Source organism: Nomascus leucogenys, chromosome 17 (assembly GCF_006542625.1).
Source record: "Nomascus leucogenys isolate Asia chromosome 17, Asia_NLE_v1, whole genome shotgun sequence".
NCBI classification, from domain to species: Eukaryota; Metazoa; Chordata; class Mammalia; order Primates; family Hylobatidae; genus Nomascus; species Nomascus leucogenys.
In genome coordinates this window covers 5140916-5167100 of record NC_044397.1, presented here as the reverse complement: position 1 = coordinate 5167100, position 26185 = coordinate 5140916, and the positions used below count along the sequence as shown (strand labels likewise).

The 26185-nt window shown below is 54.1% G+C and overlaps 1 protein-coding gene across 8 annotated transcripts in view; it reads left to right on the top strand.

The window, feature by feature from the left end:
* TFEB (transcription factor EB) overlaps positions 1–26185 on the top strand; it is a 52348-nt gene that overhangs the window by 21569 nt on the left and 4594 nt on the right. For 5 of the 8 annotated variants that reach the window (XM_003266287.3, XM_030796202.1, XM_030796203.1 and 2 more), the window contains 3 exons: positions 23479–23704; positions 23788–24042; positions 24901–24981. In XM_003266287.3, coding sequence (XP_003266335.1) covers positions 23479–23704; positions 23788–24042; positions 24901–24981 — 562 coding nt within the window. Of the gene's footprint in view, positions 1–6994; positions 7015–8654; positions 8949–22475; positions 23705–23787; positions 24043–24900; positions 24982–26185 lie in introns of those variants that run through there. The other 3 variants (XM_030796207.1, XM_030796205.1, XM_030796201.1) reach the window with 3 other exon arrangements.

Genomic DNA, 26185 nt, shown 5'->3' with positions numbered 1-26185 from the left:
AATTTTCCCCCGCCTCCCTTTTCATCTTTCTCACCCCTGCTCCCTCTTCCCCATCCTCTGCTTTGTCTGACCAGCCTTAAGCTACCCCAGCCTGGGTTCCAGATTCAGCCTTATTCATAATCTAGAACAAAGACACTTCCCCAGTGTAAGTTACAGTTTGTTCATCTGGAAAATAAGCACGATGGGCTCAGGTTCCGAAGGCCCTTTGGTTCTCACCGCCTCTTTTCTCAGGACATGGGGGTGATTTCTCAGGGTAGGGGTGGTAGAAGCACATGCACACACACACACACACAGACATGCACGCACACACACGCATGCACGCACACGCACGCGCACATGCGCACACACACGCACGCACATGTACACACGCACACACACGCGCGCACACACACGCGCGCACACACACACACATGCACACACAGGACTCAGTGCAGTGGTCTTGGCTGGGAAAGGTCCTTGCCCTCTGACCAGGAAGGAACCCTCGGAGCTGAGGTGCTCCCAGACTCAGCACTGTTTGGGGCCTACAGGATGTGGTGTGGCCCACTCTAGCTCAGGCTGGGGGGTTCCTGTGGGTGTCAGGGGATGGGTGGCCATCCAACTGTGTCCACTGGGTTGGGCCGCCACTGTGACTTTGTGTATGACCTTCAGGGAGTGTGGGTGGCATGCATCAGGACTCCTATCTGTGTCGTTATGACTGGGCATGAGGGAGGGTGCCACATGTCTAGCCAGCCAGGGAGCAGGGCCAGTTAGCTCCTGTTCCTGGGTGCCTCCTGGCTTTGGGGAGAATAGAAAGTGATTCATGCAAAGGGGCCCTCCCTGTTTTGGCCACAGCCTGAGGAGTAAGGTGGCTTGGCTGTCTGCCTTTCCCTGCTGCCCACCAGGTGCCCGAGTTCTCCCCTTCTTCCTCGCCTCAGACCGCATTTCTCCCTGGGGGTAGGTGGCTGCCCTTCCCTGCAGCCTGACACCCTCTCAGAGACAATCAGAGGATTAGGCTGCCCATGCCTGCAGCTATAAGAGTGAGTCAGCCTAGGGACCGGAGGGGATCAAGTCTCTCTGAATCCGGCAGCCAGACGGTCCCTGCACCAGAGGAAGTGGCCCGATGAGGCCTGGGCTGGGATGCTGTGGTCAGCACTGATACCAGCCGAGTGGCTTTCCAGCTTGAGAAGACCTGCCAGGGACAGGAGAGGACAAGCTCCACCTGCCCACCACCCGCCTCGCCATCCTGGCTGCAGCCAGCTGGTGACTCATTCCCCTGGGGAGTGAGCCAGCTCCTCTCCTGGGGTACCCCAGCACCCTGGTGCAGGCTGGGTGGCCAGGAGTCCTGGGTGCCTCAGAAAACCTGTACTGAGCCCAGGGCCCTGGTAAGCTGGGGAGGGAGAACTGAGGCCCTCTGTATAGGGTGGGGGTCGCAGCCAGACTTCTCTTGCTCCTTCTCCTGGCCCCCGCAGACTTCACCCTCCCTCTGGCCAAAGAGGAGGCTGCAACCCCAGATTACATAATGGGTCCAAAATGCCTCGCAAGCGAGCAGCCCAGCCTGTGGCTAGACTCAGGAGTCCCCATTCCCCAGTACCTGCCACCAGGGCAAGTTCCCATTCCCTTCCTAGGCTGGGTGGGGGAGTGGGTGGTGCTTGCTCACCCCTGGAAAGAGCTGTGCTGCCTGGGAGGGGGTGGGGAGGCTTTCTCCAGAGACATGAATTCTTGGCCTGACCCCAGATACCAGCCTGCCTGCCCAGCTCCACTCCAGAGTAATGCTGGGTGCACACACAGCCCCATTGTGTGCCTGGGCCCCGTGCCTGCCCAGGGCCTGGCACCAGCTCTATCAACAGCAGTGGCTCCGTCAGCTCCTCAGCAGCCCCTGCCAGCGCTTGAGCCCTTGGGCCCCTGGTGAGGAGGAAGAGGGAGGACTAGTGATTAAGGGTATGAGTCCTGGGTGGGGTACCAGGACCTTTTGGATACTATCAACTATGAGAGATAAGAGCAGGGAGACTTAGCCCCGTTCCCCGAGGAGGAAACTGAGGCCCTGAGAGGCTTCAGTAACTTGCCCAAGGCCTCATGGCTAGTGAGAGGCAGAACTGGGGTTGGAGCCCAGAGCTGTGGCTGAGCCCCTTACTGTGCTCGTCACCCCATCCCAGACCAGGACTCAGGAAAAGGCACAGTGCCCTCTTTCCACAGCCCCACTTTGGGGAGCCTCTTTCTCGAAAATGTATGTCCCCAGGATAGAAGAGGACCCTGGGACGGTAGGATTTGGAGTCCTGTGTGCTTGTGAGAAACATGGGGGTTCATTTTCAAGGATGGTGCTGGTGGCCAGACAGGCAGAGCAGGTTTCCAGAGCTGGAGGACAGGCTCTGTGCCTCAGTTTCCCTGCTCTACCCATACTGTACATCCACTGTGCCTTCTGGGAGGGGATAGGAATATTGAGGTGAGGTATGGCCGGGGCTAGGGACTAGACCCCCACTCCTGAGCTCTATAGGCTGGTGCGAAGCCCCCTTCACCAACCCAGAACCCCACTCAATGCCTCATGATGCTTCTCTTCTAAGTTGGTTCTGAGCCGTCCACCTCCTCAGCTTTCCCAGCCTGAAGAGGCCTCTGAGCTGGGTGAGCCTGCCAAGGGGGCAGCCCAGCTCGGTGCCATGAGGGCCCTGCCTCTGCCGCAGGCCCATGTTCCCCCACCCCCCTGCCAAGGTGAGGGTGCCCAGACATGACCCTTTTGGGGCCTGCCCTGTGTTTTACTTTCCAGGCCAGGCTTATTCACTCAGAGGGCTTGATGCCCTGGGGCTGGGGGGAGTTGAAGGGCTCCTCCCTTCTCCAACAGCCCACCCTTTGGTTCCCCTGTCTGTCCTGGGCCTGAAGCCTGTCTCCCTCCTTCTACACCACCTCAGCGCTCTTAGCAAAGGGACAGGGAATTCTGCAGTGACTGCAGGATTGTGAAATGCCAAGGCTGGACCTTGGGGACAGGCAGGGAAGAGAGATGCTGGAAGGGGACACCGAGACTGTGTCCCTTCATACCCCACCTGGGAGGCCAGTCTCCTCCATTCTGCTGGCGCTCATTTTCCTGCATGTATACCATTCCCACCCACCAGTCGGCACACCTTCACCCAAGGCCACAGCAGTGGGGACGTTGAGCCCAGAGGGCCATGTCCGAGTGTCCTCTACCTGGAGCCTGTGTGGGAGAGGAGGAAACCAAGGGACGGCCCTCAAGGAGTTCACACTGCAGCTGAGAAAACCAGACAGGCGACTTCTTTGTACCTGTTTCTCATTTGTAAAATGAGTACAGTAGTATTTCCTACTTCCTAGTGTCATTGGGAAACCCAAATGAATTAATACATGATAAAGCCGAGGGCCTGGCACCGGCTCTATCATGGCTTTAGAAGCCATCCTTGATAGATGGTTTTACAACTCAATACAAGTTTTAGTAGTATCCATAGTGGTAGAAGAAATACAATATATGCTATCAGGTAATGATGTTTTTTCCAAGCTGGATTGTAAGAACCATAGGGCAGGGGCTGTCTTATTCATCCTTGTATTCCTGTGTCAGACACAGAACCAGGCTTGGAACAGAGTAAGTAATTGTTCTCAAATGGTGATTAGAGGTGGGTGAAGTCAGGGTGTGCTGTCTGGAGGAGGAGGAGACCCTGGAGCAGGGCTTCCAGAGAGGAGGAGAAGTTGGATAATCTGTGGGAGAGGAACTGGGGGAGGGTCTGGGGGCCCAGATTGGGTTGGGGTGAGAGAGCAAGGAGGTCCCCTTGGCTGCACCCAGTGCTTGTTTAGGGAGAGGGAGCCTGCATGCTTTGGAGGCCCAACTAGAGCGCTTGGACTTTATCTGGTGGGTAGTGGAGAGCAACTGTGGGTGATGGAGCAGGAAAATGATCTTTCTGTGTTGCTCCGTCTGTTTCATTTTGTTTTTGCTCCCTTGTTCTCTGAGGAATATTTTCTTTCATTCATTTCTCCGAAGACAATAAATCCTCTGCTCTTCAGCCTCTTCTTTCTGATCCCTAGTCACCACGTCCCAAATCCCTGCATTCTGTTCTTGGCTTCTTCTCCTTGGCCATCCTGGCCTGTTCTCCCTGCTGTGCTTTTGCCTGGCTTCCCCTTCCTTTATCTGGTCCCTGGCCCACCTTCTCTGGAATAGGAACTGGGTGGAGTTGGATTGCTGAGAGGTGCGTACTGGCAGCATGACCACATGGTGGGAGCTGGTCTGAAGGCAACTGGGCAGGAGGATATCCTCTATTCTGATGTAACTCTATACATCCTTCAGGGAATGATCCTGCCCCAGTTATGTGGCTAAGGCCCATTAGAAGGATCTTACTTTATATTTGTCAACCTGTTTAATGAAAATGTAGATTTCCAAAATAGATAAATTAGGGAGTGATGGGATCTTGTTTTCTCATTTATAAATTTAGTGGAAAGATCAGCACTTTGGGAGGCTGAGGCAGGAGAATTGCTTGAGGCCAGGAGTTCAAGACTAGCCTGGGCAACATAATGAGACCCCCATCTCTACAAAAAATAAGAAAATTAGTGGGGGCATAGTGGCACACACTTGTGGTCTCAACTATTTGGGAGGCTGAGGTGGGAGGATCGTTTGAACCTGGGAGGGTGAAGCTGCAGTGAGATGTGATTGCACCACTGCACTCTAGCCTGGATGACAGAGTGAGACCCTGTCTCAAAAAAAAAAAAAAAAAAAAAAATTTAATGGAAAGGGATATTGAACCAGATGGGAACAATGCAGATAGCTAGTGCCTTTTTCATCTCCTTTTAAACATCCATCCATCTATCCATGCATACATCTATCCATTATATCCACCTTTTCATCTGTCACCCATCCATTTATGCATGCATCCATTATGTCCATCCATCCATTATATACATGCATCCATCAAATATTTATTGAGCACCTATCCTGTGCCAGGTACTGCATTAGATACTTTACGTTTAATCCTTACAGAAATTCTCCGAGATGGATATTGTCCTAATTTTACACATGAGGATACTGAGACCCTGGGAATTTAAGTAAGTTGATGAAGATCAGACAGCTAGAAAGTGACAGATCTGGGATTCAGCTTGACTAGGTTCAAAACACACACTCTTAGTGTTTAATCAAATGGCCTCTCTTGGTGTCACCAGTGCCTAGTTCTTTTTTTTTTTTTTTTTTTTTTTTTTTGAGACGGAATCTTGCTCTGTCCCCCAGGCTGGAGTGCAGTGGCGCGATCTTAGCTCACTGCAAGCTCCGCCTCCCGGGTTCATGCCATTCTCCTGCCTCAGCCTCCTGAGTAGCTGGGACTACAGGCGCCCACCAACACGCCCGGCTAATTTTTTTTTCTGTATTTTTAGTAGAGACGGGGTTTCACCGTGTCAGCCAGGATGGTCTCGATCTCCTGACCTCGTGATCCACCCGCCTCGGCCTCCCAAAGTGCTGGGATTACAGGCTTGAGCCACCGCGCCTGGCCACCAGTGCCTAGTTCTAAGTGTGGAACATAATAGCTGTGTTATTGAATGAACGGGCATGCCAAGGTTCTGGAATGCTGGATCTCTATTGCTCTATCCTAGGAGCAGCCTGGGGGCAGAAGGCAATGCTGGACTTCTAGTCCTATTGGCATTTGCTACCAGCAACCTAATGTTGCCATCACTACCCCCGGTATGGAGGCGTCTTCTCCATGCAACTTGCAACTCTGGCAAGTCCTGTTTTCTTCTCTCTACCTTCCCAGCTCTCCTTCTGAGGGCAGTCTTAACCTTCTGCCAAGTGGGGAAGTTCCAAGTACGCATTTGGCCATTGCATCCAGCTTGACCAGTCTCCCCAGTGACTGGTCTTCCCCTAGCTCACACCTGCCTCTCTCCTTCCCTGTAGGGTGGGCTAGCTTGCGTTACTCTGACCCTTTTATTGGCCCTTATTTCTAAGCTTTAGAGTTAGCTGTTCAATATCAGGTCATAACTGCCTCCTCAGGGCCCATTGGCTGAGGCAAGGATATGAGTGCAAACAGTTTATTTGGGAGGCTTCCCCAGGGAGCACCAGTGGTAGAGTAGGATTCATGAGACAGGAAGGGAAGGAAGCTGATAAAATGTGTGCGAAGGAGCAAGGTGACTGTGGGCATCTGAGGCTCACTGCCATTGGAGGCCTCTGCAGAATATGCTTTAGAGTTCCCCAGTCAAGTGATAGGTGTCTTTGGCTAAGGGGTGGTAGGGAAGGCAGGGTGCTAACTTCATTGGCTCAGGCACCAATTCAGGTGCTGGCACCTGGAAATCTTCAGGTGGGCACTTTTGACATCGTGAGGGCCCAGAGCATGTGGCTGGGGCCCTGATAGTTTTTGCCACCTCATCAAGCCCAGCCCTGGGGGTCTGCCAAGCCCTCTTCCCACATCTCCCTTTCTGTGTCCAAGAGGCTTCCCCAGGCAGACCCTTCCCCAGTCGCCAGTTCCATGCTCACTGTATTTCACAGATACTCAGGGAGCATCTACAAGGTGCCATGGACAAAAAGAGGAAGCTGTCAGGATGCCTCCAGGCGCTCACAGCAGAGGAAAGTGACCTGTGTGACTGAGGCGCCTGCCATGTGCCAGACACTAGCTCGCCCTTCCCAGGCCTTGTGCAAGGCCAGCAACACCCCTGTGGCATGGCATCCTCTCCTAGAGGGAGGTACAGACGTGCTGGGCACCACAGAGCCTAGAGCTGTCCTCCACTTCCCTCCCAACTCTAGCATCCTGAGACTGTGATTGTAGTGGTTTTTCTGACTTCCTTTTCCTTTCTGTCATTGCCCCTGCCTCTTCCCCTAGCCCCATGGCTGCCACGTGGCTGCCTTTTAGTCAGCCGGGAACTGAGCCTCCTAGTAGCCTCCCTCTGTGTCTCTGTCAGGAACAGGATACAGTTCAGGGACATTTTGGTGGGGGAGTAATTTCGTGCAGTCTGCTCCTTGGAGAGAAGCCTTCTCCCCCTGGGCTCCACCTGTTCCCATCCCCAGCCCTCCCAGCTTCAGGCTACAGGTCTTGCAGGGAATGGGAAGAATTAAAAGAGGGAAGTGGCGTGTAGGTAAGGCCTTCTGGGGTGGGGGCTAGGGGAAGGGCAGGAGATGGGGATGGGGCAGGGGCTGGGCCTGGTGGTGTGCTCCCACTGGAGACAGGGTCCTGGGCCACAGGCAGGCACGCCAAGTCACAGCCCCTCTGACTTCTTCCTCCAGCCACCAGCCCCAGCCTTTCCCCTTGATGTTTCATTTCCAAATCAGGTTTGCTCTGGGTGCATGTGCTGGGGTGGCAGGGGTAGGAGTGTGTCTGCCTGTGCCATTCCCTAACCTGTGGGCAGGCCCAGCCATGGCAGCCCAAGTCTATCATCTCCCCACTCCACCACTTGGATAGGAAGGTGGCTGCACTCACTCCAGGCAGGTGTGTTGTTGGGAGGAGAACAGAGAGGATCGGTTCAGGCATTGGAAGGTGGGGTTTATGTCTCAGGTTTGAGCTCAAGCATCTTGGGTCCAGGGAGAAGGTGTAAGGCAGCTGCTGCCTGAGTCTCAACTCTATGGGGGAAAGCAGAGCAGCTCCGAGCCTTGGGGCTGGGCAGGCAGGAGGGCACAGAGCCCAGATGAGTGGAAGAGGATGATGACGAGAGAGCAGACTTCCCGATGCTCCTCCCCCAACCCCACCACATGCAGAGTTCAAGGCACCCCACTCCTCGCTCTGTCCTGGTAAGGGCAGAGTGCTTCTTATGGTGTTTAAGGACAGGAAGAGGGCTGGAAGTGTGTGTGTGTGTGAATTGTGCTTCCTGTTCCTTTCATACCTGGGTGTGGGCAGGGGGAGATGGGGGCAGGTCGGGGGGCAGCTCACTCACTCCATCTGGTGGGTGGGTGGGTGGCTTGGTGGGCTGTTGGAATGTTGTCATAGGAGGCCATTTCTCCTCTGTCGGGGGGAGATGGTGGCTTCCAGTGCAGGTCTCCTATGGCTCCCTGACAGAGATGGGGTGGGAATGCCAGTCGGAGTGTGCATGGACAGGGCAGGAGCAAAGCTGAATTCTGGGTCTAGGGCAGCTGACAGCATTTGGGAATCCTGGGGTGGTCCCCTGTTAGCTCTTCCCAGAAGCCCAACTCTTGGGCAGGATGGGGGTTGGGGGGTGTAAGGGCGGTTGGGGGTAGGTGTAGATGTGTGTTGTGAGGGGAGAAGAGCCCCCGCTGAGTTCCTGGGCCACTGCCTGTGCTGTCTAGTGGCCTCTGCCAGCACTGGCTGCCCCGTCCTGCCCCCACCAGGCGTGACTCAGATCGAAAGCAGAAGCTGCCAGACACTGCACAGGGTGAAGTGAGGCAGAACCAAATGTGCTATTTTGGAACCTGGTTAATTCCCCCTTCTGCCCCCCACCTCCCTGCTCTCAGGGCTCCCATCCCCTCCAGCTGTCTGGCACTTTAGCTTCCTCAAGGGGACAGTTGGGGCAGGCCTTGGTTTCCCCTGGCATGGACGTGGAAGGCCATGCTGAGGCCCCTGTCCTTGCTAGGCCACTCTCCCTGGCTAGAGGTGCTGGATTCTGGGGACCCGCGCTCTGGGGTTGGGGAGGAAGGGCGCCCTCTCCTGGTGGGAACTCGTGGGCAGGGCGGCCCTGGCGAGATGACGGTCACCAGGCCTGGCACCCACTCTCCCTCTGCCCATCTTTGGCCGCTCTCAGGCCAGCTGTCAGCTGCCTCTCCCAGCGGTGTGAGCTGACGAGAGCTTCAGGTGGGAGCCTCTCCCGGCAGTGAATCTGAGGGTTGGGAGGGATTTCCGGACCCAGAGGGAAGATATTTTGGGGCAGAGGGCCTTTCCAGAACCCATGAAATCACACACCCTGCTGCGACCAGACCGACCCTCCCTAGTTGATGGCTCTTTTTTGGACATCCTAGGCCTGCTTGGGATTCGGGCCCCACGATTTAGGGTTTCTTTGGAGCCCATCTGAGCCTGGGGGGCCCTGTGGTGGTGGAAGAGGTCCAGGCTGCAGTGGTGAAAGAGGTCAGTGGGTTTGTGTTTCTGAGCTGAAAATGGGTGTGGAGTTGAGACCTGTCACCTCTTCATGGACAGGGTGGATGAGGGTCCCTGGCCCTTCAGAAGCTGTGTCACTGGGAAGAGGGTGGACTTTACAGCTGTCCCGTGTGAGTGTACATGGGAGTGGGCACAGGCCCTGCGGTGTGGCTGCCTCTCAGGGAACCCTGAAGTCAGAGCTCCACTCTGCTGATTACCCCCCAGCAACCTGGTGAGGAGGATGTTGGTGTACTGGGGGAGAGGGGAGTCAGCAGGCAGGTGACCAATTAAAATTTGGGTCCTTGGCAACCTCAGGTGAGCAGGACGTAGGTTTCTCATTGCTCAGATGGAGCTGGGGTTTAGGCAGGTGGGAGGCAGAGGCAGAGCCGTGTGGAGGAGAGAGTGGGCTCCTGGACCTGCTGTGGGAGCCTCCACACTCCCAGGCCTCCTGCGGAGCACACAGGCCCAGGCACACGCTGTCCCAAAGGTTGTCTGCTCTCTTCTGGAGCCGCTCTTTGGGCAGGCAGGCAAGTCCTGGTGCAGTGTGTGTGTGATGGTGAGTGTGTATGTGTGGACAGTGGCTTATGTGCGAGAGGTGGTGTGTGCACGAATGGGTGTGTCTCATATGGTCTGTCTGGGTTACTTTTCCACTGGTAACCATCTCGGCTTTGAAGCTGTTTCCCCACTGACCTGGATTGTTTTCCCCTCCTGCACGGGCCAGAGCCCCAGCACCGAGCGAGCCAGAGCCCACCTGCAACCTTGCCTTCTGGCCTCCACCTTGGCTCTTGGGCCTGAGAATCAGGCTGCTCAACTTCCCTGTGGGGCTCAGAAGGGCCCTGCCTGTCCTTTAAAATAGCTCTGTGCTTCCACCAGGGGCCTGTGCTTCCCTGCTGTGTCCTCCCACCCGCCACCAATTTTCATGCTTGGAACCAGGGAACTAAGTCCCCAGAAGGCAACAAGTAAAGTTTCTTTAATGTGCCCACACATCTCCCAGGGCAGTTTGTTAAAATGCAGATTCTGACTCAGTGGGTCTGGGCGGGGCCTGAGAGTCTGTTTCTAACCGGCAAACAGGGCGTGCAATGCCTTAAGAGGCCCTCTCCCATCTAAGGCCCTCACCGTCCAGCCAGATGGTCGGTGGTCACCCAGGCAGGGAGCTAGTACTCACAGACCACCTCCAAGGTGCTAGGCACATCACATATTTCCGTTCCATTTACCCCCTCACTGACTCTGAGGAAGGTGGCATTACCGCCATCCTGTTGTACAGATGGGGAAACTGAGGCTCTGAGAGGTTAAGCACCTGCCCCCAGTCACAAAGCTGACAAATGGCAAAGCCAGATTTGAATTCAGGGTCCAGAGCATATTCGTGATCCACTAAGCCCGGCTGTCTTCCAGAGGGCGGACTCAGGACAGTTGATGTGGTGGAGGTGGAGGCAGGGTCAGAGGCTCTGTTGGGGAACTGCAAGGGTAGTCCTGGGTGGTTTTGGGTGGAAAGGATGTCTTGAGGGGAAGGAGGCTTGCATGGGAGTAGTTCTAGAGGAAACAAGAGCTGAGGGGAGGCTGGTGTCCTGCCCTCACCTGCTTAGCCAAGAGCCCCTTCACTAATGGGCTCAAGACCCCCTAGCTGCCTCCTCTGGCACTTTCCAGACAGACTCTCCACAGGAGCACCCAGCACACTATGGGGAGACCAGGCGCCCCAGTTCTGCTACCTACCAACTGTGTGACCTCGGGCAAGTTTTCAGCCTCTCTGTGACTCAGTTGCCGCCTCTGTAAAACAGGGGATATGTGAACGCCTCCATCATGGTGAGGATTAAATCAGTAACACATATCAACGCAGAACAGTGCCTGGTGCAGAGTAAGCACTCAATGTGCATAGTACTAATGCCCCTTGGTTTGCACCTGAGAGAAAACAGGCCACCTTCTGTGAATTTAATGAAGTTGTCCATGCTTATAGGTGTTTTTGTCCTTTCTTTCCCCATTCCCCTCTCCACTGTCTTCTTTTGTTTAGACCTGGCTACTTCAGTTGTACAGTGGTTGTTTCCAAAGTACTCAGAAGCAGGTTCAACTCTTCAAAACAAAGCCAGGGAGTCGTTCTTTACAGCAGACCAGCCACAGGGAGGCTGGGGAGGCTGGGGAGGCTGGGGCAGCAGATGATGGAGGAGGAGCAGCCCCAGGAGCAGGGGCAGGAGCCAGGCACTGGTGGGATTGAAGTGCTTTGAGGACTTTGGGCCTGGGGCAGGGAGGGCTGAGGTGGGGGTGGCTTAGTCACTGGGACCCTGAGAGCCATTATTAGAACTCAGGACAGATGCAGGGGGTCTTGGGCCTGCGGCTGGGTTTGGGACCAGGAGCCAGAAGCTGCTCTGCGTGCCCGCTGTGTGCCCGGCTGTGCTCGTTGTGCCTGCCTCTTCTCACACTTGGAGTCAACGAGTCTTCCCTGCCCTAAACAGCTGGCAGCTAGCAGAAGACGCTGGAGTGTGGATTCTTTTCTCCTGAGGAGATGGAAAAGCAAAGGCTGGATCCTAAAGCTGCCATGGCTCTGGAGAGGGAGCTCCCCAATGCCGGGGTAGCCAGCACATGGGACAGTGAAACCGGTGCCTGGCTCTTCCCCTCCTAGCCCTGCAGGCCGATTCCACCGGACCAGCCCTCCACACATCCATGCTGCCAGAACCATCAGCACACCAGGCAGGCGGCGGGGAGCCTATGAGAGGTGCCACACAGCCTCTGCATGTTATTTGTGAGGGTCTTGAGGCCTGGAGAGGGGGACAGGACTTGCCCAAGGTCACGCAGCTGGGTGGTGCATACCCATGCAGGTCTTCCAGTCCTACTCTGGCCTTAGGGAGGCTTTTATGCTGGGCCCGTGGAGGCTGAAGGAGTGCTTGCAAAACAGACTCATCTCAGAGAGTCAGAGCTTGTGGGCCCCAAGTCCACAATGGCATGAACTAACCAGTCAGATAGAGTCTTAGGCCTCGTCTTCCCTGGGGAGGGACCTCATTGACCACATAGGCTGATGTAGCATCCACGAAAACTTAGCTGATCTTCCCTGCAGGGGACGTGAGCAGGTTTGCTGGGGTGGGTCAGAGGGTACTTGGGGCAAGTGGAGTTTCAGTCTCTAAGTCCCTCTGTCACCCTCAGGCCCCTTTCCTGTCCTAGGAGCCATCTATGGCTGAGCCCCACTCCTCCCCTAACCCTTACCACCCTCACCTCACTATGGTCTGGTGCCAGATCTCTGATCCCTGGAATCACATTTCTGTCTGACCAACTTCATATAGCCTCGCCTTCCGCCCCCTCCGACCCAGGCCGTCGGGTGGGCTAACCGTCTCAGTGAGGTTCAGATTTGTCACCCTCTGAGCCTCCTGGGCATGGATGTCTTGGCTATTTAGCAAAAAGTATTTGTGGGTGGGGTCTGGGAGAGCTGAGGAACATGCAGGCCTCTCTGGGGAACCTCTGTAGGATTCGCTGAGGGTGACATGGGATGAGGGGGGCGCAGGACTGAGAGTGCAGGGGACAACAAGCCATCTACATGGGGAGACCTTTCCTATGGGCCCCAGGTTTCCTCTCCTGGGCTGGAGCTGGTGGTGGCCACATACCTGAGAGACCTGGGCTCAAATCCCACTTCACTGTGTTCTTGCAGTGTGACCCCTGACAGGCTGCTTAACCTTTCTTTCTTTCTTTTTTTTTTTTTTTTTTTTTTTTGAGACGGAGTCTTGCTCTGTCGCCCAGGCTGGAGTGCAGTGGCGCGATCTCAGCTCACTGCAACCTCCGCCTCCTGAGTTCAAGCCATTCTCCTGCCTCAGACTCCCAAGTAGCTGGGACTACAGGCATGTGCCACCATGCCCGGCTAATTTTTGTATTTTTAGTAGAGACAGGGTTTCACCATGTTGGCCAGGCTGGTCTCAAACTCCTGACCTCCAGTGATCCACCTGCCTCAGCCTCCCAAAGTGCTGGGATTACACGCATGAGCCACTGCGCCCGGCCTACTTAACCTTTCTGAGTCTCGGTTTCCTATCCTGCTGGTGTTGCTGTTTATCCCATCAAGTGTTTGTGGGGATGAATGCGACTGAACAGAGGCCCCTTGCGCAGTGCAATGTGGGAGGGACTCGGAGCGTTTGCCAAGTGGGTGATAACTGAGTGTGTGGGGGTCACTGGACCAGCAGCCCTTGAGGGCCCTGCATCTCTTTCTGGAAAGTCTGATGGGTGGGATGGTGTGGAGGTTCTGAAGAAGAAAAGTGATTTCTCTGAAACTTCCTTGTAGCTGAGGAGACTGGTAGGTGGCAAGGAAACAACTAGAGAACAAAGCATGGCAGACACAGGCAGGAGGCTGGAGTAGATGGAGTGTCCAGGAGGCAGGTGCAGGGGCACAAGGGGTAGGGGTTCAGTCCCACCACTCCCCAACCCAGGAGAAAGGTGGCTGCCTGCTAAGGGGATCCTTAGACTGCAAGCGGCAGCTGAGGGATGCGGCTACACGCGTGTGCACATGGATGTGTGTGCATGTGTGCGTGCATGTGTGTGAGAGAGACGAGAGAAAGAGAGAGAAGCAGACACGGAGAGACAGAGGGTCCACATGGGTGGCTGGGCCAGTCCATGCATATCACAGGAGTGGAATCCTTTTCTAGTTTCTCCTTTCATGTTCCTCTTAGCTACGTGTCCCTCGTCCCTGTCCTGCCATGCCCAGTGGCAGTCTTCTTTGCCAGGGCCCAGCTGGTCCCAGTGCGACAGGACAGGGCGACTCCCTGGTCTGCAATGGCCTTTGAAGCTGCTCTCCCTGTTGTCCCAGGCCAACAGTCTGGCCAGCCAGGAGGCGCCAGTTCCCACCCTTTCCTGTGGGATGTGAGCTGAAACTTGGGGCTGATGGGCCTGAGCTGTGGGAACAGGAGGCCATTAAGTGGGCCATGAGCTTGTGTGACCGCCCTTCCTCTCTCCTCTCCTTCCTTTCCCTCCTCCCCACCTCCTGCTGGTGCTCAGAGATTTAAAAACAAGCCCCTGACTGCCCCCTGCCCCCAGCCCTGCAGTCTCCCGCAGCGCATCCCTGCAGGGGGCCTGGGAGAGGCGATGCAGAACGCATCCTGGGGTCTTGCTCTGCTGCCACTGAAGCACGTTGTGCAGATCTCCCTTTTGGAGCCCCTGCTTCCTTATGTAATTCATCCTTTGTTTCTTCATCTTTGTTTTTGAGACGGAGTCTCGCTCTGTCGCCCAGGCTGGAGTGTAGTGGCAAGACCTCGGCTCACTGCAAGCTCCGCCGCCCGGGTTCACGCCATTCTCCTGCCTCAGCCTCTTGAGTAGCTGGGACTATAGGCGCCCGCCACCATGCCCGGCTAATTTTTTGTATTTTTAGTAGAGACGGGGTTTCACCGTGTTAGCCAGGATGGTCTCGATCTCCTGACCTTGTGATCCGCCGGCCTCAGCCTCCCAAAGTGCTGGGATTACAGGCGTGAGCCACCGCGCCCGGCCTCTTTGTTTCTTGATCTTTATTCATCACAAATAGGGGTTGGTCAGTCCTCAGTAAGTGTGAAGACCACATCCTGCATGGCAGCCTTTGTGTGCTGTTGGAGACCAGTAGCACTCAGCCATGGTGATGCAGGACAGGGTCCTGGAGGGAACCTGCCAGGGTGATGGTGACATTCTCCATCTTGATCTAAACAGTGATTAGACAAGGCCACACACCTGTAAAAATTCATTGAGCTGTACACTACAAATCTATGCATTTTGCTAGGATAAGTTACACTTCACTAAAAGGGAAAAAGACCAAAACATGTCATTAAAACTGTTAAAAGCATGTGCGTGTCCCATTGACCTCATTTCTGCTTCTGATATCAAGGATCTTCCAATCAAACAGTGCACACTTACCAGGTGTCTTGGGTTTGCTATGTTTCCGTATCGGAAGTTGCCAGCTAATATAATAAAAGGCTGTATTATGAAGTATCTCCAGTGTGCCAGGAACTGTGGTAAACGCTCTGATTACTTATCCCTTAGAACCCAAAGAGGTGGACATTGTTATTGCTCACCTGCCTCTCTCATCTCCTGCAGTGAATAACTTGATATACAAGCTCTGGAAAAGAAAATCTTAGAAGACCCAAGGCTTTTGGAGAGGAAACAGAGGGCTCCTGGTAATAGGAAAAGCTGGCCTGAGGCCTTCCTACCCCTATCTAGTAAGGAGAGACTGAGGCTGGGGTTACTACTAGGCTGCTCTGTCCCAGTCTGGGCTTTCAGATGGTGTGTGTGTGTGTGTATGTGTGAATGAATGGGTGAACGGATGGGACCCTTTCCCCAAAGGAACTTGTGCAGGGATGCCGCCAGTGGGCCTGGATGGAGCAACATTGAACAGTGACCAGAATGGTGAAACCTCCCCTCTGCCCACAAATTCACACCTGCAGACAACTTTCACACCCAGCCTCCTCACTTAGAGCACAACTGCTCTGAGGGAAACGTGGCCCCAGCTGGCCATCTCTGCTTGACTGATGGGGAGACTGAGGCCATGCCTAGACAGTTGAGTCCAGCCCAAGGCTAAGACTTGAACCCAAGCACCTGGCCTTTCCCACAGCATCATATGGGCAGGATTGCTGGCTCCTGGGAGTCGTAGGACACCTTTCCACCCCTCACCCTGTTTGGGTCTGGGCCATCTGATGCCCCCTCCCCAGGCCCTACAGTGACTCATGACCACCTCCGTAATTTGGAATGGCTTTGTCCATGAGGATTATGTGATGTCCTTGTTCTGTTTCCTAGTTCATCAGGACTTCCTCTGCTGCCTCCTCTGCCAGAGGGGGCTGAGAAAAACCCCAAGTTTGGTATTTTTTCCTCTCTTCCCTTCCCTAGGCTGAAAGGTTCCTAGGAGGCCACAAAGCCCTTCCTTTGCCTCCAGGAATCTCGCACCTGTTCAGGAAGCTTTTGTTTAGCGGTCAGTTTCTTTCCCCACGACTGACCGGGCAGCTCCCCCACAACCGAGAGTGTGTAACAGACTGAATCAGAAGGAAACTTCTTCCGACCACAGAGGTGCAGAGCGTCACCAATGGCTTAAACAGGCCTCCCAGCCGCTGGGCTTGCACACTTTGTTGTTTCAGCCGCCAGACATGTGTTTTTCTGGGAATACAGGAAATTATCTCTGCTCTTTGAGGAAGGGTAGAATTTTTTTTTCTGCCTGTGTTTGGGGATTCCAGACTGTTCCATCATCCCGGACACCCTCTGGCCCCTGGGCTGGATGAAAGAGATCAGCTGCTGAAACTCTTTGATCGCAGGGAGACTTCTTCAGTGAGAATTACTAAAACAAAACGTGGCCGCCCTCACCCTGAATGCAGGACTGAGGCCAAACTCCCAGCCCCAGGGTTGGGGCGGTGCAGCCAGACTGCCAGGGTCCAGCCTTGCCACTCATTAGCTCTGTGACCTTCAGCAAGTGACAACCTCTCTGGGCCTGTGTTTCCTCATTCCTTGAGTGGGGACAATAATGGTACCCACGTCACTCATATCATGAAATAATTGTGATAATTACATAAGGTGCTTTGAACAGTACCTAGCACACAGTAAGCATTCTATGAGCATTAGCTGTTAGCATAAAATATTTTTTTCAATTAGAAAGATATACATCTTCATTCTAGAGAAAGAATAACATTCCAAAAGGCTTTTAAAACCACACAAAATACTTATGGTTACATCATCCAAAGAAGTCAGTAATAATTTTGTATATTTCCTCCCAAGAGGTTTTTCTATACATATTTTTACATTGTGATGATCAGATTTTATATACAATTCCCCCTACATCCTACATTTTGTCACCTGACCTATCCTCATGTTATTTATTTTAAGTATAGCAGTCCATCAGGAGGGACACACCGTAATTTATTTAACTATCCTATAACTGGACATTGAGGTTAGTTTTGACTTTTTTCTGTATAATGTGAAGTGCATCTTTATGCACAAAATCCTTTTCTGCATCTATGATTACTTCCTTGGACTGGTGAATATTTTTCAAGGCTTTGACATATATTGCCAAATTGCTTTTCCAAAGAGGTTGTACCAAGGTATGCTCTGGCAGTTGTGTTGAAGGTGCCTGGTACCAAAGGCATTTTAAAGTCATAGACACACTTGGGGAAGGCGGAGTTTTGGGGAAGGGGTGGTGTTGGTGAAGGTAGTTTACATAACTCTTCTTTTAAACTATTTAACGTCTGCCTTCATTCTTTTTTTTTTTTTTTTTTTTTGAGATGGAGTTTCACTCTGGTTGCCCAGGCTGAAGTGCAATGGTGTGATCTCAGCTCACTGCAACCTCTGCCTCCCAGATTCAAGCAATTCTCCTGCCTCAGCCTCCCAAGCAGCTGGGCCTACAGGCATGTGCCACCACACCTGGCTAATTTTTGTGTTTTTAGTAGAGACGGGGTTTCACCATGTTGCCCAGGCTGGTCTTGAACTCCTGACCTCAAGTGATCTGCCTGCCTCAGCCTGCCAAAGTGCTGGGATTACAGGCGTAAGCCACCATGCCAGGCTGGTCTGCCCTCATTCTTACGTGATTTTAAAATGAGAATATAACACACATACAGAAAATTATAAATTGTAAGGGAGCAGCTGTACAAATTATTGTAAGTATGACACTCTCATGGCACCAACACCCATATCAAATTACAGAACTTTCCTAATCCTTTTACCCACCAAGCCATCTTGTGTCCCCTCCCAGGCACTCCCCCAGGGTAATTAGGATCCTGAGTTCTAACATAATAGATTAATGTTGCATTTTTTTGAACTCATATACGCAGAGCATGCTGTATATGCTTTTGTGCCTGGCTTCTTCCATTAACATTATGTCTGCGAGAGTCATCTATGTCATGTGTAACAACAGTGCATTTGCTGTCATTGCTTTGTAGCATTTGATTGTATGGATGTACCACCAGTTCAATTTATTTTATTTATTTTTTTTGAGATGGAGTCTCACTCTGTTACCCAGGCTAGAGTGCAGTGGCACGATCTCGGCTCACTGCAACCTCCGCCTCCCGGGTTCAAGCTATTCTCCTGTCTCAGCCTCCTGAGTAGCTGGGACTACAGGCGCACACCACCACGCCTGGCTAATTTTTGTATTTTTTAGTAGAGATGGGGTTTCACCATGTTGGCCAGGCTGGCTTCGAACTCCTGACCTCAAGTGATCTGCCCGCCTCAGCCTCCCAAACTGCTGGGATTACAGGCATGAGCCACCACGCCTGGCCCACCACTTCTTTATCTATCTTTCTTTAATGGACATTTGGGTGGTTTCCAGTTTTGGTTCCTATACACGCAAACATTCTAGTATATGTGCTTTGGTGAACACGTGAGTGCTTTTCTGTTGGGCATGCATAGGAGTAGGTCCATGGGTCATGGAGTGTGTTTTCAGCTTCCTGCTCCAAGTTTTAAAGGATCATTTAGAGGGCAGGAAAATCCTCAAGGCAGTTCAGGCCTCACGAGCCACTGAATGGACTGGCGTCAGCTGAGAAGATGGTACTCCCCTCAGAAGCCCTTGTCTGGGGCTGTGGTAGAAACTGAATGGGGCCCTGGCCCTCCAGCTCCAAACGCTCAGTGGCTGCTGGCCCTGGCTCTGTGCCTCTGCTGGCCACTTGGTGCCCTCACCCAGGGTCCGCGGCTGGCCTAATGACCACTGCACCAAGCAGGCCAGGGCTTGGGCCAGTCCAGGTGGAGCTGGGGGGGATTCCTTCCCCTTGGCGACCCACCTTTGGACATGACTGGAAGCACTGGAAGCAGGTCGGGCCCCCCCATAAACCCCCAGAAGCTGCTGTACTGCCTTCTCCTGTTAACAGAATCACACAAGTCGCACATATTCCCACCGTAAGAGCTGAGTGCTTCTCCAGTGGAACGAAGAACTATAAAAATCCCTCTTTATCCCTCCACCTCCATCACCCCTTCCCACTCCCCTCTGCAGCAGTAACAACTCTGAACAGTTTGGGGTGCTGGGAGAGCCCAGAATAGTAGTTAAAGAGTGGGGGCTGTGAGCCAGCCTGCCTGGATCAAATCGCCATTCTGCTACTTAATCAGCTGTGTATACTTGAGTGAGTTCCTTCACCTCTCTGTGCCTCGGTTTCCTCCGAGAAAAATGGGGACGATACTACTACTCAGCTCATTGGGTTGTTGGGAAGAAAAGACAGAATAAACATTAGGAAAAGCACACTGACCAGCCCTGACCCATGGCAATCATTCATGAAGCATTTAGCGGCTGGTACTATGATCTTCCTGTTGTCTACGCATATACCATTTCATGCTTCATGGGCTTAAGCTGTGCATTTTATTCTGCAGATTACCTTTTCCACTCAATGCTATATCTTTGATATCTTCTTTCCTATGTCTGAGACTTAACTCTTCTGGGCTCCTCTTTCTCATTGCCTCTGTCATGGAGACCAGTGATTTCTCCCTGTCTTTCTCCTCCCTGTGTCCACATCTTCCCTCAGGTACGGCTCTGACAAGACTGGTTCATACTAAGGTGTAGATGACTGACAGGCAAGGCCCACACACAGGCTGGATGAAACCAGCTCTGGCCTGACCAGAGGAGACCGGGATCCCTGGTTATGAAGTGACTGCCACACACTTACCTTGAATCCTCCCAATGGCCCCAAAAGGCAGGTGCTGTGATTAGCAGGTGCTGCGTTTTACAGAGGAAGACAGCAAAGCACAGAGAGGTGAAGTAGCTTTCTGAAGTTGCCTAGCCAGTAGGGGCAGTGAGCCTGTGGGACTGCAGAACTCATTTTGGACGTGACTAAGCTAGAACCCAGTCTGGGCTTTGAGGCAGAGTCAGCTGAGAGGCTCTGGGTGGGCAGCAGCAAGAGGCAGCTGGAGGGCCCTGGGGGTGTTGATGGGGGCAGCCATGCGATGGGGGAGAGGCAGGGATTCTCTGGGGCATCAAACCCTTCCTCTCAGGAGGAGGGTATTACCTGGGAGGGGCAGGGGAGAAGGCTCTCCAGGGAAATGCCCCATCCCTGGTGTCTACATGCAGTAGGCACTCCAGGCCCCCAGTGTTACTGAACGTGCACACAGTGGACCCTTTCCAGGTATGGTGGGTCTGAAGGGCCAGATGGTGGGAGGGGCCAGGGACATTTTGGTTCTCCCACGTCCATCCTCTTAGTTCTTCCTGGCCAGACTGGGTGTCAGGGGAGGCTGTGAGTGGACCCTCAGGGTTTGAGAGTGAGTAGGCATGCTTGGAGGCTGAGGGTGGGGGGATTCGCATGTCCTGGACCACCCCCATTGCTCTCTGATCCCTTCAGGCCTCTCCCTTACCCCATACCCATCCCACCTACACCCCACTCAGCAACCCAGGCTGGCAACCAGGGCCAGGGGAGAGGGCTGGAGCTTCACTGGAGGACAAGCTCTGTGGGTGTGACAGCTCCAGCAGTGGGGTTGGGGAGCCTCACTACCCTGCCAGCCTCTGTGAGGGGACAGTAGCTAAGGCTACTGACACCCACTGATGCACAGACACCTCGCTGTGTCCACTTCTCCAACGTCCTCTCCCAGGAGGCTCACACAGATTCTGGCAGGGGGCGGTGGGGGAGGGATTCCCAAGTCCATTGTGCGGATGAGGGAACTGAGGCTGGCCCAGCCAGCGAGAGGCAGGGTCCAGCCTAGGCTCTCCTCATAGCAAAGCCAGCTCCAGTCCAGGCGAGGCCAGGCCAGACGCTCAGCTCTTTGTCAGAGAAACAAGGGGACCGTTCTCCCCTAGCCCTCCCTGTGCCGGCTGGCACTGCCAGGCCCGGTGCCCACACCCCCACCAGGGCCAACTGAAGTCAGATTGTCCCCAAGGGTGGGGGGGTGACCCAGTGTCGTATGGGTGGGCGTGTTGGGGGTACAGCTGCGAGGGGGTGGGTTGGGCTGGGGTCAGAGCCTATGAGGTCTGTAGGGCTAGTGTGTGTGGTGGGCAGTGGGGGTACAAAGACAGGGATACCCCTCTGTAGCAGCATGGGAAGGGGGTGAGCGAAGGCATGGGTGGAGGCTGCAGCTGTGTTCCTGCTGCAGGATGGGAAGGGAGTGGTGGGCATCTGCTCGTTTCTTTCTGGGGACTGCCCCGTTGGGAGCAGGGTGAAGAGACCCAAGGGGCTGAGACAGCCCGTTTACTGATTCATGGTGTAGAGGGGCAGAGAAGGAAGGAGGGTGGGGTGAGGGCCACTGCTTGTCTTCCTACCTTGTCAGGAAGGCACAGTGATGGTGGGAGGAGCCCTGGCTGGCAGTCAGGTGGCATGGGCTCCATTCCTGGGCCTGGCAGCCAGGCAGCCTGCAATAAGCTTCCTCCCCGCTCTGCGTGGAGACCCTCTCCTCCCCAGCATGCGCTCAGAGGCCATGTTGCCTGGGGCTGGGTTCCAGCTCTGTCCCTTTCGCTGCTGAAAGACACCTAATCTCCTGTGCTTCTGTTTCTCCTTATCTATAAAAGGAGAGTAATATGCAGAACTACTTCATAGGGCTGTTTGAGGTGAAGGAGTCTGGAACATTGCCTGACATACAGTAAATGCTCAAATAAATGCAAGTTATTCTTCTTTCCATTATCTGGTGATTGTCACGGAATATTTGCCAGTTCTTTTTGCTAATGCTGACTAAGTCCAGTGTCTGGCATTAGCCAGAACATGTCAGCCTTTGCTGCTTCCCTTTGCCACCACCCGAGGTCTGGGCCTCATTGTTAGGAGCTTGAGACGCAGCTCTGGCCTCTGGTCCACACTGATCAGTTCGCCTGCCAGTCATGTGCCCATCCATGTCTCATGCACTCAGCCTCCCAGGTGCTACATAATGTGCAAGACCTATTAATTTCATATAGTGCTCCAATCTTCTGAAGCAGAGACTGTTTACTAATGAGAAATTGACGCTCAGAGAGGTTAAGTGACTTGCCCAAGGTCACACAGCAAAGAAGTGGCAGAACTAGGATTCAAGCCCATATTTTCTCAGTTCAAAAGTCCTTGCTCAACCACAAAGTCATACTGCCTCTTGCAATATCCCCAAGATGGGACCCTCCAGCCCCTACCAGGACCTTCATGGGGTCTGGACACACTCAGGAGCCCTGCACCTCTCAGAGTCTCAGCCTGTCTCAGCTGTGGAGGACCTTAGAAATTACTGGGTCCAACCCTTTCATTTTGTGCATGGAGGGATGGAAGCTCAGAGGGGGAAGGGACTTACCCAGGGTCACTTACCCAGGGTCACTCAATGAGCTAGGGACAGAGTGGGCCCAGCTGTAGGACTCATTCTTCCCTGTCTTTCCTTCCAGACTGGGCTGGGGGGCTTAAGTCACACCTGTCCCACTGAGACCTGTAGAAGGTCAGGGCTGATGTGCTGGTGGGAAGTTCTCTCTGGGCTCTGGCAGTGCCAGGTGCCTGGAAGTGGCCCTCCCCATACAGGCCCTCCTAAGCCTGTGGACTTGCCTTTCTCTTTATTACACTGTAGGCTGCATGAGCTCAGGAACTGCAGTTGTATCCCCATTGCCTGGCTCACAAATAAGATACATTTCTTCACACATACATTCAGCAATTGCCATGTCCCAGGTCCTGGGCCAGAGGCCCATGGTATAGCAGTGAAAAGGACAGAAAATGCCTGCCCCGAGGGAAGTTTGCATTCCCAGTAAGGAAGAGACAGACAATGAATGAAATAGATAGGCAAAAATGCATCATATTTAAGATGGTGAAAAGTGATATGGAGGAAAATAAAAACAAAAGGGAAGAGGCATAGGGAGTAGTAGTGGGGGGCTTTGTAATTTTAATAGGGTGGTCCTAGACGGTCTCTGTAAGGTAACATTTGAGCCTTGGAGGAGGTGAAGGAGTGAGCCATGATGTCATCTGGGGGGAGAGCATTCCAGGCAGAGGGAACAGCAAGTGCAAAGGCCCTGAGGTGGGGGCATGCCTGGGATGTTTCAGGGATTTCAAAGTGCCTGGAGGATGTAGCCGGAGCAGATAAAACAAGAGGAAGAGCTGGCGGATGGGGTCAAAGGGGAACATGAGGTGGGCCAGATCCTAGGGGGCCTTTCCAGTCATGGTAAGGACTTTAGCTTTTCCCCTGAGGAAGGTGGGAGCCATGGGGAGTTGTGATCAGAGGGGAAGACAGGATCTGACTTAGGATGTAACAGGACTTAAATGAGTTGCTCTACTGAGGTGCCAGTAGAATGTCCTAGGGCAAGCCAGAGGAGGCAGTCTGAACACTGGGCTGCTCCTGCGGGATTCCAGGTAAGACCCAGGATAGGCTGGGCCCACCTTGTGGCAGCAAAGGAAGATGGATCTGAGGTCAGATCTAACAGGATCAGGATGTGGGCATGACACAGAGAGGAGTGGAAGTTGACTGTTAGAGTTTGGGATTTACCAACTGCAATGAGTGAAGAAGACAGAACCTTCGGTTTTGGTCCAGGAACCAGGAAACTTGGATTCATGTCTCAGCTGTCACCCGCTTGCTCAGCGACCTTGGGCAAATCTCTTCCTCTCTCAGGGCTCGGTGTCTTCTCCTATAAAATGGATGCGGTCCCAGTCATTCTGGCCTCCCCCTGCCAGCCCCTGTGCTTTGAGGAGGACACGTGCCTCATATACCTGCCGCCCCTTCTCGTCCACAGGGAGCCAGCACCGGCAGCCACCATGGCATCACGCATAGGGCTGCGCATGCAGCTCATGCGGGAGCAGGCGCAGCAGGAGGAACAGCGGGAGCGCATGCAGCAACAGGCTGTCATGCATTGCATGCAGCAGCAGCAACAGCAGCAGCTCGGGGGGCCGCCCACCCCGGCCATCAACACCCCCGTCCACTTCCAGTCGCCACCACCTGTGCCTGGGGAGGTGTTGAAGGTAGGGCCTGTTCTGGCCTGCCCCCCACCCTGTCCCCACTAGTCCCAGCCTCCCCTAGAGCCCTTGCCTTTTCCCCCTCCCAGGTGCAGTCCTACCTGGAGAATCCCACATCCTACCATCTGCAGCAGTCGCAGCATCAGAAGGTGCGGGAGTACCTGTCTGAGACCTACGGGAACAAGTTTGCTGCCCACATCAGCCCGGCCCAGGGCTCTCCGAAGCCCCCACCAGCCGCCTCCCCAGGGGTGCGAGCTGGACACGTGCTGTCCTCCTCTGCTGGCAACAGTGCTCCCAATAGCCCCATGGCCATGCTGCACATTGGCTCCAACCCTGAGAGGGAGGTGAGTGAGGAGCTGGCCAGTGGCCGTGCTGCTTGCAGAGCTCGTGCCCACTGCTGTGCTTCTGAGACTCGCAGTCTAATGGCAGAGGCATGGTGCCACCTTTAGGGAGCCTCAGTCTAAGGTGGGGACAGAGCCCTCCTCAGGGAGCCCCAATCTCGGGGGGAAGACACAGCCCTGCCCTCAGGGAGCCTCACAGAGGAAACGCCATCCTCACTTTCAAAAGCTCTGCTAGGAAGTCAGGTGCCGTGGCTCACGCCTGTAATCCCAGCACTTTGGGAGGCTGAGGCGGGCAGATCACTTGAGGTCAAGAGTTTGAGAACAGCCTGGCCAACATGGTGAAACCCTGTCTCTACTAAAATACAAAAATTAGCTGGGCGTGGTGGTGCGCCCCTGTAATCCCAGCTACTCGGGAGGCTGAGGCAGGAGAATCACTTGAATCGGGAAGGTGGAAGTTGCAGTGAGCTGAGATCGCGCCACTGCACTTCAGCCTGGGTGACAGAGTGAGACTCCTTCTCAAAAAAAAAAAAAAAAAGAAAAAAAGAAAAAAAGAAAGCTCTGCTAGGGAGAAACAGAAGACTTATCCGGGAAAGCCTAGCACACTCCCCAAGCCAGAGACTGAAGTGAGATCAAGGAAGCTCCCTGGGCAGGTAGGCTCCTTGGCAAGAACCGCAGCTTCATGTTGGGCCAGTGGGACCTGGACAGCTCGTCTCTTCTCTGGGCCTATTTCCTCTTTCCTGAGATAAGTAGGTTGGGTGAGGTGGGCTCCAAGGTCCCTCCAGGTCAGTGGTTGTCCCAATGCCTCTTTCCCCTGCCCACCTCCTGGTGGGCCCTCCCCAGATGGACTTTTCTCTTTTCCAGTTTGATGATGTCATTGACAACATTATGCGTCTGGACGATGTCCTTGGCTACATCAATCCTGAAATGCAGATGCCCAACACGGTACTCCTGGCTAGGGTGGGGTGGGTGTGCAAGGGTTCTAGGGAGGGGGGCACCCACAGTGGTTCTGAGCCCAGAGAGAGTGGAGACAGGGTTCTCACTGGGCAGAGCTGGCATGTTTCTGTAGAGATGAGTCATTTTCACTAAATAATATGACAAGGGCCGGGGCCAAGAGGAATTATGAAGCAAGAAGGATGTGCCTCAGCCTCTGCGCACCATGGGGCTTCGGAGGGGAGAAGGGGCTGGGGACATGGAGCGGGCCTGTGGGGGGAGCTTTCCAGGTTGGGGAAGGGGCAGAGGGAGGCAGGGAGAGCACTGCATGGGTGGAGGGGCAGTGTGTCTATAGGAAGGTGTGGAACTAATGAGCTCCTTTGGGGACCTGGGCCTCCCCTCCTTTACCAAGCCCAGGGCCCAACAGGCAAAAGCCTGTCTGTGTCTCTTACTCCGTGGGGCAAGTGATCTGGGGCTGGCCTTGTCCCCAACCACAGGAACACTCCCTCTGGCAGCTTCCTGCGTCTCCTGGCAGAGGTGGGGTGGCAGGTGGGGAGGAGCTGGGCTTGGAGTCAAGAAGCCTGGCTTCTGGCTTTTGCTGTGACCTTAGGAAATCCCTCAAGTGTACTAAACCCCAGTTTTCTCAGCTGCAAAATGGGGGTGATGTTCTGTACCCACAGGATTGTGGGAAGATTAGATGAGGGAAGAAACTGAGGGCAAGCTCTGTACAAAGGTGGCAGGTGTGTGCGCTGAGCAGGTGGGATTGCCAGTGCCCCTCCCGCCCGCTTTTCTTTGGAGCTCCTGAACCTCAGCTGCTTACTCCTGCCTTTGGGCATGAGCCTTTCACCCTGATCCTGGCCCCAGCCCATGCCACCAAGGGAAAGTCCCCAGTTCCTCTGGTGGTGAGTCAATCCTCAGTCCCCATTGCCCTAGTGACATCACTGAGTGGCTTAGTAGGAGCTGGCCGGGACTGGTTGGGTCCAAACCTACAGCTAGCAGGGGCAGCGAGGGCTGAGGAGGGAGGGAGGGTGCAAGTGATTGGTCCCTTTAGTAGTTCCTGTGTACACTGTGGGGTATCTGGGCCTGTGATTTGTTCTGCGTGTTTCTGTGGCAGATCTTTCCAGAGCTCACATCTCTCCCTGTCAGACTCCTGCTTAAACTTCCCTTGGTGCCCATTCCAAAACTCCAGTATCTTTGCAAGTCAAACACTGTACTG